Here is a 15,214-nt window from a genome sequence, read left to right on the forward strand (position 1 = left end):
AAGCAACATACTTTTTGAATGAGCTTGTAAAATGGAAGCTTCTAGTTCACTTCGGGGCCCTGACAATGAATTCTTTGTGATCATTTAGACATGACTAAACTGCTCTGGCCCGAAGCAGCCCTGTGAAATTTGTGTCGCAGCTAATCGGAGCCTCTGCTGACCTCCTCTGGCTTCCCAGCTGAAGTGCACCTCTAAGGAACAGTCTCTATGAACTGGGCCGAATGCGTCTTAAAAGAGAACAACTGTTAGTCGTTAGTGAGTGCACTCGTCTGCTGTTACAGCCCCCACCCTCTAGGTATTGTTGTGAAATACACTTTTCAAGGGGGGGGGGGTTTATCACTTAAAGGCTGAGGTCTGGTTTATTCAGCTGCCACCCCCCACAGTGAGTGTTTGTATGCTTTGCGACGGGGACGTGTGCCGGTGCATGTGTGCCCTCAAAGGAGAGAGCGCATTGGGTTTCGTATGCTATGAAACATCATGTGATAAACCCAGAGCCATGGAGGAGACCACACTTTGCTTGTGCACGTGTCTCCCGTGATGTAGAGCGACGCATGGAGTCCGTCTCGGTCATCATATCTACATTAAATGCTTGTTGAGCTTGAGCCTTTTTCTTTGGAGCTGCTTGCAAGAATGCGAGCAAAGCCGGGAAGACTTCAGCTGGTATCAAAACCAAAACTTTGCGGTTCCAGGACTGTTTTGATAGTGAGGAACTCGACTGTGTGCTGACACAGCGTGATAGTGGCTGTGACACAGATGTCTGGGTTTAAAGGCGCTGGCCTCTGGGCCGGAGGTGTCCGGAGTTGGAATGTGCTGCCTTGAGGTCCTGGAGATGTTTGGGGGCATGTGTTGCGCTGCTGAAGTCTGTGGGGAAGGCCCATGTTGAGGTTAACGCAGCGAGAGCTCCTTATATAAACCACCACATGTCTTCCTCCCTGAATAAAATGTACAGTTCGCTTTGTTGTGCTTGGACAACGAATGGCAACAAATGTGTTTCTGTCCCTCTAACTTTTAACATTTCTCCTAACTGCTTCGGGACAGATCTCCCGGTCACTTGTCATGTCTCTTTGTCCCAGATGTGTAAATGCTCAGTTCAAAGCGAGGAATGTGTTCTCCTCGTGTTGTTTATCTGGCTTTTGATCGCACGACTGAGCGAGTCCCTGGTTGTGGAATGTAACTCATTTACCCCGCGGTCGTCGCGTCAGTGTCGATCTGTCATGCCATACATCACCTCCAATCCGCATGTATGCTATCTCTAGAGGCTCTGAGTAGATAAATAAGCTTATTCTTAGGTTTCCTCACGTGTTGTGCTCTTCAGGAGAGAGAAAGTGGAAATGTGAAATGCTGCATTACAAATTTGATTATGACTTGTTATGGTGTCTCATTTCACTGATGTCAGCTTAATGTCAATGTGAGCGTTAAAAAACGTGCAAGATTTTAATCACTAATATACATTTTATGTCGCTTGATCTGCATTTCATACTCATCATATCATATTTTGATGTCGCCTGCACAGATTTGGTGATTTCACAGCTTGGAGTTGTTTTTCCTGAACACTAGTAACAAAATAATCACATTAAAAGGGCGATGGACGGTCCAGCGTGTGGAGAAAACACAAAACTGTGGTGCAGAAGCAGTTATCAACAGATTTAATGCCTCATTTGACTGCAAACAGCTCCAAACTCAATAAATGTAATTTACTGTAACAGAAGGGAACAGGTATAACCAGATGTTGATTATATGATGTTGTTCGACGGGAGCCTCTTTGTCAGTACATGCAAAACCACTTTTTAATTAACGTTTAGCTTTTAAATAAGCCGTCCTGTCCCTCAGGAGTCCTGGCGTGTGAAATATTTTTTTGACGGTTACAGTTAATAATGTAGTTTGTTCAGGCGGCTCTCTTGGAGTAAATTAAGTGGAGAATGGAGGAGGGAGAAGCTCAACCCCGCCCCTCTGTTTTGTCGCCATGTGACTGAGAGTGCTTTTAAGAGACACACGCTCAGCTCCGAGTTTCAAGCGAGAAGCATCTGTGTTTGAACACTGAATCAGAGGAGTCGTACGACAGAGAAACTTTTAGAGGAACATGCGCTGCAAAATGAGCTACAGCCTGCCCTGCTCGCCGGGAACCTCGCCGACATATTCGGGACGTTTGATGACCTACAGGGCCAGATGCGTCGGGTAAACGACTTTCATATACGATCTGTGTCATTTTTTTACGATCGGACAAGTCGGCTTGCATTTGTCCTGTGTGCTTGGGGGTTATGTCCCTTTGGCAGTGCGTATTATGTGTTATTGTATAGGATGAATTCCCCCCTATATACGCGTTTAAACTTAGTGACACGCTCCCACTCTAGGTACTAAAGTGATCTCATTAAGATGCAGCTCGGGTTGGAATCCCATCTTCACGATGTCCATTTGCTCTGGCTATGTGCCCCCCTCCTCCCTGCATCTGTTTGTGATCTGGAGCGCTGTACGTGCCCTCCAGCACGCAGGGGAGCTACATGGACAAGCTGGAGAGACGGCTGGTGATTCATTTGGTGGTGTGTGGAGATGGTTACTTTGAATGAAGTACATTTCTAGTTGGCTTCAGCTTTTAAGAAGACGTTTTGCCTGCACGTGTTTCGAGTCCAATCGGCTAGAATTTACGCACAACAAACCAAAGACTGAAACACGTCAATATATTTTACATTCTATATTTAGCGTGTATCAATCCTACATCTCCAATTCACGTTTGTGTTTTTAAGTCGATCCAGGAAAGATTTGTCCGACTTTGAGTGCTTTAACTCTTTGTATCGTATTGTTTTGTTTTTGTTTTTAACGCGTGCTTTCTGCTGGACTCGAGTCCCAAACTAGTTTTCCAAACATCACTGGATGCTGTGTGCACATTCGGTTCCCCTCACGTCTCAGATTCACGCCACAGCTCCTTCTAGCGACGCAAAAGCGCGTCGGTCAGTCTTTGTGTGTGCGTCCACATCCCAGCAGGGCGGTGATTGTGCAAGCAGCCGGGTCTTGTCGAGGCGGATCACGATTTTTAAAAGATACTCCCGTTCCGCGAAGTGAATCCCGAAACTTGGCATCGTTTCTGTTTCCGCGAGGATCGTGTGCGTGGCTTTAGTAAGTCGATCTTTTTTATGTCCAAAAATTGGTTGGAGAAGCGTTTTCGTTCTTTGTTTCAGGAGGGAAGGGGTGGTGGAAAACAAAATGTGCGCTGCTCTCAAGCCGACATGTAGATAATGTGGGTGCACACAGCCTCAACGCTGCTACAGAAAACGGGTTTATTGATTGGGATTTGCCGGATTTATGAGAGGTGGAAAGCGACATCAGCCGCACCCCGGAGCACAACTCCAACCCCATTCCTCGCCTGTAATCTGGTTTTATCGCAGTGGAGGAGGCATGCATACATTAAAGCGGATGCCACCGCGTATGGTTGAGATGTCGTGATTTGAACAGTCTCCAGGAGCTTTGTTATCCGAGCTTTTAGTAAGAGGTGTTGAGAAAACAGCGCTTATAGACGAGCACAACACGATGATCATGCTGTGATTCAGACATGAATGTTTCATCAGCATCAGGATGTCTGGTTTCACTGATGAAATACGTCACATGAGGCGCATCAGTTGCTGCTGTGTAGTGGAAATTTACTCTTAGCCTTCCGACAATGTGGGCCTACAAATACACCTCTAAAGTAAAAGATATACCTGTTTACGATTTTTGTTTTTATCCATTTTGTGTCTTTGTGCAGTAATCTGTCAGTGAAATGTGTGTAAGTTGCAGGTTTTCCCCTTGATGCTTGAGCTGCAACCATTATTTAACTGATTGTTCAGAGAATCGTAGAGCTGATTTACAGTTGAGACATCTTAACATCTCACACGCCCCCCTCACCTTAAAAAAAACAACACCATTCCATTGAAAAGCAGCTCTTGGAAAGTTCAGAAAGAAACCATCTGAGACGCTTCCTGTTAAGTGCACTAAAAATAGTCATGTTTTTTTATTTTTGGTCCATGTGTTTTGGATTCCATCTCAAATCTCTTCATCTCATTCTCTGGAAACAGATTTGACCGTTAATCTAGGCATCAGATATTTGTTTAGCCTCCCGAGGCACCAGTCAATTCATGTTTGGGGTCATGTTTGGCAAGTTAAGGACCAGATTTGGCAGTTGACAGTGAATGCCAAAGAGCTGATATCATCTAAAGCACGCAGAAGACATGAGATCATTATCTTGTTGTTAACTGTCGCTCTTTGTCTCTACAGCGCATCCGGTGCCAGCGTCGTCGCCATCGATAACAAGATTGAACAGGCAATGGTGAGTTTCCACACATTTTAAAAGCTAAAACAAGAGGTGACACACATTCTCTGTAAGCCTCGACAGTGACTTGTTAACCAATAAGTTGTCCCAGTTACACAACTGTCTCAGAGCTGATGAAGGTAAAACTCACTCTGAAGAACATTTCATCTAATAATCCATGACAAATTCACCTATATTTAGCTCACGAACGCTCCCGCATGTCCTGGTCTGAACACCCTGTCTCCCTTTGGCCTCTCTTCAAAACAACACAACTGAAAATCAAACAAAATACTGTATAAATTAATCGTTCATGCAATTTGACTGACAGGTCACCACTTGAACCTCACCTCGAGATTTAAGATGTCAACACATACTCACAAGCTGTCAGGTGACCTTTTCTGTTGTTTAAAAACTATTTATGTGCTTATTATAGTTTCCCTTTTCTCGTGTTACAGGACTTGGTGAAGAGCCACCTGATGTATGCCGTTCGCGAGGAGGTGGAGGTGTTGAAGGAGCACATCAAGGAGCTGTACGAGAGGAACTCGGTGTTGGAGCGTGAGAACGCCGTGCTGAAGTCACTGGCCAACTCGGATCAGCTCGGTCAGCTGTCCACTCAGCTCGTCCAGAGCAGCAGCACGTCGCCGCCGCTTCTGCAGCAGCAGCAACACCCACTTGTCACAAACAACAACAACAACAACAACGAGGGGAGCCAGAGTGTCCCTCATCAGCCCAACATCACGTCGGCGTGATCCCCCTTCTTCAATACACACATTCAAACACACACCACCCACGGACAGGAGTGGAAGATCCTGTTAGTAATGACAACAACTGCTCCCGTCCCCTTAGCTCCATAAAGCAAAAGGCTTGGCTCTGCGTTCAATATGCTCCATTCGAGGAAAAATCAACAACAGCAACATCTTTGTTTGCCACCAAGAGCCATGCTTCAGTGTGTGCAAGCCGCCGTCACCGGGCCTTCACATTATTAAGACATTTACCACCCTGTCAAAGTCTTATTCTGTCCCCGTGGTAGGCTGCAAAGAAAGCTGAAAAAGAAGGAGTGGCAGGGGAGCCGGTGCACATCATAAAACTGCATGCTGTTCTTGTGCAGGGGACGGTGTCAAAGGGCGCAGAGAGCTTGATTTGTCTGGGCAAAAGTGGTGGAATAGGGCGGTGCAATCCTGTGAGAGGACTGACATAGGTCCTGTAACATCCAGCTGGGACTGTCCTCCCGTTATCCCCATGCCACATCACTCTCTGGCCCGGAAGAGTCCAGAGAACTGGGGGTGGGGCAGGTCGTGGGGGGAGTTGGGGAGGGTGGGGATGGAAGTATTCGTCCTCCCTGAGTGGAGGACACCAACGGTTGCCTCGGCGTGAGTGGAGCAAGTCGAGAGCCTCGGCTTGTAATATGCTGCAACAAATGCTTGTGTTGTTTTCTCAGAGCCACCGTTCTTTGACATGAATCATTATACCTTTTTTTTTTTTTTTTTCATTAGTTCAGTTTTAGTATTTGCATTTATTTATTTCAGGGCTGCTATTTTCATAATGTAAGTGAACAGTGTCATGGAGATACTTATTAAAAACAAAAAAGAAAAACCTTTCTCTTTGGTCTTTTGGTATTTTAGAATCTGTCAGGTATTAAATTTGGTAGTCTCTCTTGCAACAAGTTAGATCTCAGTAAGTAGGCAATAAGTTCCATACTAGAAAAGTTTTTCTTCTCATGAAATAGTGCTAACACTAAAGCCGAGCTTACATTAGGTGAAATCCAGGTTGAATGTATATTTTGTAAAGTGTAAAGTATTAAGAGCGAGGAGGGTCTGTACAGGAGAACGCCTGTTGTTAAAGATGTGATGGGATGTTTCTATAAAGAAAACTATTAATGTACTTTTTTTTTTTTTTTTTTTAGACTTTCTTTGTCAAAACAAAAAAATAAATAATTTGTGGGTTTGGTTGGGGGATGAAAAGCTGTGAAAATTGTTTGACCTACTTTATAACCAAAGACGCAAAGCTGTGTAAGTCTTCTTTTTTTTTCATTTTTAAATGCACACTCATACTTTTTTCTACTCTCTCCTTCCCTATATTTTTTTTTTGTCGCTGTTTTGCATGTCCTGCATGATCTATAATCAAACCACTTTCTTACCTCATGTTTTTATCTAGCACTCTTTATTTTTTTTCTGTCAGTCTGTGAATGATTTTGAAAGGATTTATGAACGAGAAAGGGAACAATGAGGGGCAGAGAGAGGGTAGAGTCGAGAGGGAGGAACAAGACAAAGAATGGAAAGGTGTTTGTGTCGGGTGGAGGGAAGGGTCAGAAAAGGAGCCATCTTTTTTTTCTTGTCATGTAAATGCTGTGTTGACTTTCATATGCAGAGAAAAGGTTTTGTTACATTGCCGATTTTAATGTATTTAATGAATGCAGCATTTAGATTTCGATTGTAGTGTACCAACACTTTGCTTACAAAGGAAAAACAACAACAACTAGACGAACATTATCTGCAGAAAACAAAAACAATGGAAACTATTAAACATTTCACACTTTAAAAGCTGGAACCCAGTCGATTGTGTGTGAGCATATTATGGGATGTCCTGTCTGTGTCACGTCTTTTGTGCCTCCTGTGCCGTCGCCTGCTGTCGCCAGGCGAGTCGGTTTCTCTGTGGCTTAGAACCAAACCAAAACGCTTGGTAAATGTACAATCAGTCATCTTTTTACAGGATGGACTCTTATGATTTCCTTTTTTTTTTTTTTTTTGCAAATGGGCTTATTTCTTCACTCGTTTAGACTTTTTTTTTTCGTTTTTCTTTCGTTTGAAGGAGATGCCGTGTACATGCCAGGTGTACTGTATGAAAGTGATCACTGAGCCTTGGATAAAATATCTTAATGCCCTTGTTAATGTGCTGTTTCGGACAATTTTAGTTTCCAGTCAAAAATAAATTACTGTTTTATTAAGAGAATGTCTTCATGCTTGTTTTTGTATTTCTTTCATTACATTTACTCCTCACAGCAGTAAGACTGCAAACATGGATCTGCAAAATACAGAATAGTGTCATGAACACATTTTCCCACTAAGTCTAAAAGTGAGCCAGGGTGCACAATACCAGGAGCCTGAAACTGAGGCAGCTGAATGTACATCAGACATTATTATTAACTACTCACAATAAGTAAGGGATATTGTGAGAGACTCAGTGGATTTCATACATACGGTGTTTGTTTCCCTTCAGAGAGGTGTGATAGACACACCTCATTTTGTGTTTTCCATGTAATGGTCTCACTGTGTACAGTGTGCCTTACATATTGAGGCCAATACCAAAAAACTAAAAGACAACCCTTTTCAATGTGGCATCACTTTCAACATTCTGTGGGTATAAAAAGGTGGTATGGTCAGTAAGTCATTCCAAGTTCATCATTCAAACAGCCATGAACACACGACGTCACTTAACGGATGAGCAGTGCCACCTGGCCATAGTGCGCCTTCGGGTTGGTGGCAGGCACTTAGATGTTGCTCGTGAACTTGGTGTGTCTCAAAGTGTCATCAGCAGACTTGCATCAAGACACAGAACTACTGGCAGAGTTCGTGACAGACCCAGGAGTGGAGCCCCACGAGTGACAGACCGCAACGATGACCAGTACCTAAGGACCTATGCACTCAGACATCGTTATGCAACTGCCACACAGCGGCAGGCCCAGTTACGAGGTGTGAGGGGTACTAGGGTTTCCAGACAAACCATTCGAAACCGACTCCACCGCTTTGGCTTGAATGCCAGACGACCGTTGCAGGTGACTCCACTGACACCAAGACACCGGCGTGAACGTTTGCAGAGGGCACAAGACCATGTGACCTAGACAATGCAGCAGTGGTCTACCGTCCTGTTCACTGATGAGTGTCGGGTCACCTTGCACAGAAATGATGGTCGTCAGCGTTGCTGGAGAAGGCGAGGTGAGCGATACGCCAAGGTCAACATGGTCCCTAGGGTTCCCTTTGGTGGAGGAGGTGCAACAGTCTGGGCAGGCATCACCAGTCAGCACAAAACAGATTTGGTTATTGTAGATGGCTCAGTCACTGCACGTTCTTACCTCAGAGACATCATAGAACCCATCATCATCCCCCAATTCCACCAGCACACCCCCAACTTTCTGTTCATGAATAATAATGCTCCACCACATTGTGCCAGAATTGTCACAGCTCGACTTCAGGAAGTCGGAGTGCCTCATATGGTATGGCCAGCAATGTCCCCTGACCTGAACTCCATAGAGCACGTCGGGGACCAGCTGAAGCAGAGACTGGATGATCGTACCCCACCCCCACGTGACCTGGCAGAACTGCGTGTAGCACTTGTGGAGGAGTGGAACGCATTGCCTCAGAACAACATCATGAGGCTAGTGAGGAGCATGAGACGTCGCTGTCAAGCTGTCATTGCGGCAAATGGTGGAAACACCCGCTACTGACATTGTCAATTTTTGTTATTTGGGGCTATCCTTGTTATTGTCTAAATTTTTGGGGTAATAAATATTAAACTAATGAAAATGGTGTTTCTTCTCATTCATTATTAGTAATATCAAAGGGAACTTTTACTTATTTCATTAAAATTCTGACCAAATAGGAAAAGCACTCATGTAAATAACAATATCCCTAACTTACTGTGAGTAGTGTATATATATATATATATATAAATATATATATATATATATATATATATATATATATACATACATATATATATATATATATAAATATATGAGAAGTTAGAAAGTTAATAAAAGTGGAATACACGTGCGGGTGAGGTTGAAACCCATTACTGTCCTCAGAACATTTGTTAAGATTAGCTTCTTATGGAATAAAACGGCTCTGTTAAAACACAACAACAGTTAGTTCAAAGTATAATGATATGTATTGTTGAGTTATCTATGATAGGAATATGCTTTGTCCTAAAACAAAAGAATCTGAAGTTATAGTATAGCTTGGTGAATATAGAGAAAGTGTTTGGAAACCAGCACACCAGGAGAAAGTGGGTCAAGGGTTATTCCAATTGTTTTTTAATTTCCTGCAGAACATCGGACCGACATCATGATAAACAATCTGGGATTCATTTTGTGACATTGTATGTTTTAGTTTACACTCTGTTTCAATGACATATTTTTCTTTCCCAAAATAAAAAGTTTTCTTTTTATCCAAACAGAAGTGTTAAATAGAGTAAATCACAACAAAAAATCTTATGAAAGGAAAAATAGAACAAAGAGACAGATTGGCCGTGGACAGCAGAGGAGAGGAACATTTAAATACAATTGATTTATAAAATGATTAGATACAATCAAACAACAACAGAAAAAGGCAGTTTAAATTCTAAATATTTTCAAAAATACAGTTTAAGAACATTTAGTTGTGTCTCTTTCAGTTCAGAGCTGATTCAATGTGTAGAAGGAATAAGTGTAAACATTGTCTCTTATTATTTTCTCTATTAAAATCCCCAAATTTGCAATAAAGTTAATTGTTTGGCCTTTACATTCAAAACTGTGAATGACAAATCACTAACATTCACTTTTCACAGTGTGTCTGTCTGTAATGTTTCATAATACCAACAAAAATCCATCTGATCAATATGTCTGTGATGTGAAACTCTGGTTCTGCTTTTCAGATTGTTGACACGGCATTTCCAAATCGCAGTCATCTGTAAAAGAGCTCGAATCCTCTTCCCGCAGCTCCTCAGAACAGCAGGAGATAAAGCTCCTTTGTGGAATCTGATTGTTAGTTTGGAAGAATTTATCTTTTCCACCAGGGAAGTAAATAACCCCGGTGAGTTCGCCTGAAGGAAACACGAGACAAAACAATCTGCTTCTTCTGAAGCAGGAATGGAAGTTCATATCGGCACGGAAGAATGTGTGAGACCCTAAGTGACGACATGTTGACTCTGTAATCACCTGCCTGTCATCACTTCAGACATAAATTATGACGTTCCTGCTCAGAAAGGTGGTAATTTTCAAATCTTTCATCCACTGACAGCTGACGTCACCTCTACACTATTGGTGTGTAAATCAAGTAGGAAATATTAACCCAAAAGTGAACTTGTCCCTTTTTATGATTAGCTTAAATCTTCATTGAAAGGGAAAGTTCACCAAAAAAAATAAAGAAAATTCGCTCATTGTCTCAAACTAATGCATAAAATGGCAAAACATAAAATGGCTCCGTACAGCTCCTCGGGTGTAGTCGAGTCTACGGAAGCCCAAATATCTCAGATAGCTGAGATGTTGTAAGCTTCATGTGCATTTTTCAAGAATTCTGCCTTTCTCACCCTGATTGTCGGGCCTACAGTGGTGGAGAGGGGGGTGTTGTGACGGGTGGTGTCAGACTTTTTGACCCCGCTGTTCTGTATGTATTCTATTAACAAGAGCGCTTATATGTTTTATTCGCGTTACTTCGCTGTATGGAAAGTGCTGCTGGATTGGACATGGCCGGATTGAGCTCGTGCAAACACCTTGAGCTCAGCAGCTACAGCGAAGATTTGGTCCCAATTACGGATCTCAGCGCTTCCTTAGATTTAGGATTGCACTGGACAAGCTATATGAAGTCATTTTATCTTGTTTTATTCATTCATTCCTTTTTCAACTCCCCATCAACTTCAGTTGTTTAGGTGAAGGCTGCAACACCCCAGAAATGTTTTGTATACTACCCCTTTCCGTTTAAGATCCTTTAAGTGTGTGTGTGTGTGTGTGTGTGTGTGTGTGTGTGTTCGTTTGTGTGTGTTATAAAGTAATGCGAGCCAGTTCTGAGCCTTCTTTATGCAGCTGTTTGGTGCCAACATCTTCTCTCTCTCTCTCTCTCTCTCTCTCTCTCTCTGTGTCTTTGTCTGAGCTCGTAGGTAATCTTTCAGCTCATTTTCCCCTTCCAGGTACTGACTGATTGTTGTGTTTGGCAGAGACTCTGACACGTTTGTCGCGTCTTAAATCAAAGCGCGTGTCATCAGTTGCTTTTCAACAAACCGGGAATACGCGCTCTGTAATAACTCCTCCGTGTCAGCAGTCAAAAAGGCTGCAGGCCAAAGATGAAGAATTTCTGCAGCATGCAAATAGTCAGTGTCAGTCGGCTCACTCTGTATCTCTGTATTCTCTGCGCGGGCCTGCAGCAGTGGAGATAAATGTGGGTAAACCAGGCTTCAGGCAATGATCGCCAGGGGTAAAAAAAAAAAAGCCAGTGATGCCAACAAAAAGGTTGTAGCTTCTAAGAAACTAACTGAATAATCTGACACCTTTCACCAGTGACCTGAAGAAAATGCAACGACGTGGATAACCTGATTCATTCCCTCCTGTTTTTCCTTCGAATTAGCCGTCTGCTGCTACAGACGACTGCCACGTTTTTAGCAGGAAGTTTCGTTCCAGTGAGTGTGCGCATGGCCCCCCAACGAAGAGCGCTTTCTTGAGAAACAAACATCAGCAGCTTTTCCAACTAACTGAGTCACAATCCCATGACCTACTGACCCTTTAACATGTGCTTTATTTCCCTCTGAAGACCTCTGCATCTGTTTCATACAGAAGCCTCTTGCTGCCAAAAACAGATCACTATCCCATTTTAACTTGGACATTTTGCCGTTATAACAAGAGGTTTTTCCGGTGTTATCACGAAACACAAACTTATCGTGTGTTTTTTTGTGTTGTCAACGATCTTTTGAGAAACCCTTTTTTCTCTGTCATATATGGTAATATAACAGAAGACATGGCGATATAACTTGAATAGATCTTTATAGAACAATAAAATATATTGAAATAATGTTAAAGTATCTATTTTTTTGCATGAAATATCTTTACATAACTTGAAAATATTCTGTTGTAATGTGGAAATATCTTGCCATAACAAGAACACAGCTTGATATGACGAGACAATCTATTGAAATAGCATGAAATATCTTGCTATAGCATGAAAAACATCTCGATATAACATAAAAATATCTTGATATAATAAAATATAGAAAAATAAACTAAAAATTAAAAAATATGTCAAAAATGATACAATGTAAAAAAGAAGCTTCCGTAGTTTTATACTCCTCATTATTGATACAAAATTAGAGGAAAAGAGTTTTGTACATTGCAGAAAAACAAAACACCAGCTTTCCTTTTTTCAAGGCTCGCTTGGTTGTTATGTTCGCAGGCGGCACCACCATGTGAGTCCAATCTCCCTTTTAGAGTTTTACAAAGTTACACGTAATCAGATCACCCGTTGCTGAGGTCCAAACAGAGCTGGACCGGCCCTGCTGGCTAATTTACACTGCAGTATCCTGGCTTGACATTTGGATGGCCTTAGTTTTTAGTTTTTTTTTTTTTCCTATCGTTTGAACGTAACAGTCCCCGTATGCCTTTGGAATAGATCAATTTTGTGTTGTATAATCCAAATTGTGGTGAATAATTTGTGTTATGTAACAGGAATGACCTCAGAAAACACTAGCTGATAGATTTAGTATGACCTGAATTCCACACCACTGTGCACGTCTGACTTGACTGAAGCACAGAACAAAAGTGCGTCTTCAATTTTCCGTCTCCTCCACGAAGGAATAACTTTAAAAAAAAAAAAAACTACAGCAGCTCCTTTGTTGGAGACTTAAAAAACTGGATCGACCGGGCTTTGAGTTCCTCCTTGCCCACTTCCCACTTGTCATGTGTGTTCATGTTGCGGCAGGTTACGGCTCTGAGTCACAGCGGCTCGTCCACAGCTGTGGGAAGAGCCGGGTGTGTTTTTTACGTCACTGTGAGCAAATAGAGTGAATTCAGTGCAACACCGTGACATGGCTCTCCACGTCACTGGACTGTCGACTCCAGACACGTACTGAAAAAGGCTACATGTCATATGAGCACGTTCAACAGAATGTAATGTGAGGTCATGTGCCTGTATGATCTGAGCGTGCGTGTGTTTGCTGTCTTTGAGTGTATTTTTGATTACTTTTCGCATTAGATGGGCCCCCATATTTGTAATTCTCCCATACATTCTTCTTCTTCTTCTTATGATTTATTAGTGTTATTGTTGTATTTATTATTTTCTACATTTCTGTAGATGTAAAGCACTTTGTAACCTGGGTTTAGAGAGGTGCTAGGCTACACAGATTAACTTTTATTTACTTACTTATCATGCAGCTGCTGAAAGAAGCTTTTATCCACACATTACAGTTTGATACATTTCTGAGGTACTTATTATTATTCATTCTTCTACATTTATTTGAAGGATACAGTCGCTAGTTACTTTATCAGATTACACTTTTACACGTAAACTCCACAACTATACGATTAAATCATTGTTGATGGATGAAGGAAGAAGAATACAATCAAAATGCTATTCACATGCTAACGTATCAATAAAAACAATCTAATAATGACTTTATATAACTAGACTTGCACTCACTGGAGTGCCCTTTGATTCAATGAAGCCTAGTAAAACATTCATGGAGATCTATATCGCAATGTTGAAAGAGCCATCCCTAATTTGTTTTTCGTAAGAATATGTGGCCACATTCTTACGGAAAAACAAATTAGGGAAGTATATAACCAGAGTAACCTCTAACTGCTGCTTACTGTAGCTGCCGATACCTAATCGAGTAAGTTTGCGCCTCAGCTAGTGATTTGGACTGGGAGCTTTGCGAAACAGGGTAGCGTCTGTGTTTACAGTGCTAGCACATGAGCTTTGGACAATGATGGGACATTGGTAAGCTGGTAAGCATGCTAAGTTTCGTATATATCTCTGCAACACAAAACATAGACATCACAAGATCAAAACTGTTTTTTCTTCACATTCCTTTGCTAAATTTGTTTCCAACTAGCATTGTTACATATTGCACCTTTGAAGAAGGTGAGAAAAGATTCCTGGATCTTTCCCTTTACTGGATCCACACCAAAACGTAATGGGGTCTATTGTAGACCAACACCCATCTTACTTCAAAGGTTTTTGGAAATCCGTTCTGTAGTTTTGGTGTAATCCTGGTTACAAACCAACAAACAGACATGAAAACATAGCAGTCTTGGCAGAAGTAATAAGACAAAATAAAGGGACTGTTCTGCATAATCAGTAGTTATATTTTGAAGACCAAATTCTTTACTTTTCTTAAAGACATTTTTCTTATACGTATTTTAACATTGTGATATTACAGCTTTTTTATTACAGTATTTAAGAATGGAATACTTCCTCCAACACTGATTTAATGAGACTGAGACAAAAAAACATCTAGATAAACATTGAATAGATTTATCAGTGTATTGTATCAGAGGTTGTCTGCTGAACTGCTGCTTGCAAGCTCTCCTCAGAGAAATGTACAGCTGTGTGTGTGTGTGGGGGGGGGCACAGTGTTTTAAATTACTTTCAGAGAGTTATGAAATACAATCTCAAAGATTTCACCCTTTGCTCAAAAAAAAAATGTCACTAGTATGATATGGTTAGTTCCACAGAATGTCAAGTGTCACTTCATGTCACTCAGGACAGGGAAGGAAGTCTTGTGTAAGCACAGCGGTCATTTGTGCTCTGTAGGAACTGCTCACTCTGTGTGTGTGTGTGTGTGTGTGTGTGTGTGTGTGGGCTATGCAGGGACAATTACTCACCAGTCTGTCATACACAACCACGCCCAGCAATTACTGTTGATGGGATTTACTGTAAGAGCCAGACACTGCTGACTCCCTACTGCCATCAAGCGATGCAACTGGTTCAGGCCAATAGAGTCCATTGAGACGAGCGATAACTCCAGACTGTGGTGCCATCTTGTGGGTTCGACATGGAAGTGCCTGCCAGAGTGGAAGGAACAGATCAGGGGTTACCGCTCATTAAAATACCTGGTCTTTTATCACACGGCACAGGATGTCAATGAGCTGTTTGATTGTCAGTTATCTCCCATAGAGCTACAGGTTTGGCAGCAGGCCTCCACCAAAAACTGCTTATCTGTATAACCATAGTCACGTAGGTTCAGTGCTTAATAAAT

At 42.0% G+C, this 15,214-nt stretch overlaps 1 protein-coding gene across 2 annotated transcripts in view; it reads left to right on the plus strand.

The window, feature by feature from the left end:
* The window catches only part of tsc22d2 (TSC22 domain family 2), a 39,027-nt gene extending 31,799 nt beyond the window's left edge, over positions 1 to 7,228 (plus strand). For both annotated transcript variants that reach the window (XM_030433552.1, XM_030433553.1), the window contains 2 exons: positions 4,246 to 4,297; positions 4,735 to 7,228. In XM_030433552.1, coding sequence (XP_030289412.1) covers positions 4,246 to 4,297; positions 4,735 to 5,028 — 346 coding nt within the window. In that variant the 3' untranslated portion in view covers positions 5,029 to 7,228. The remainder of the gene's footprint in view (positions 1 to 4,245; positions 4,298 to 4,734) is intronic.
* Positions 7,229 to 15,214: the final 7,986 nt, after the last annotated feature.

This window comes from Sparus aurata, chromosome 11 (assembly GCF_900880675.1).
Source record: "Sparus aurata chromosome 11, fSpaAur1.1, whole genome shotgun sequence".
Taxonomy (NCBI): Eukaryota; Metazoa; Chordata; class Actinopteri; order Spariformes; family Sparidae; genus Sparus; species Sparus aurata.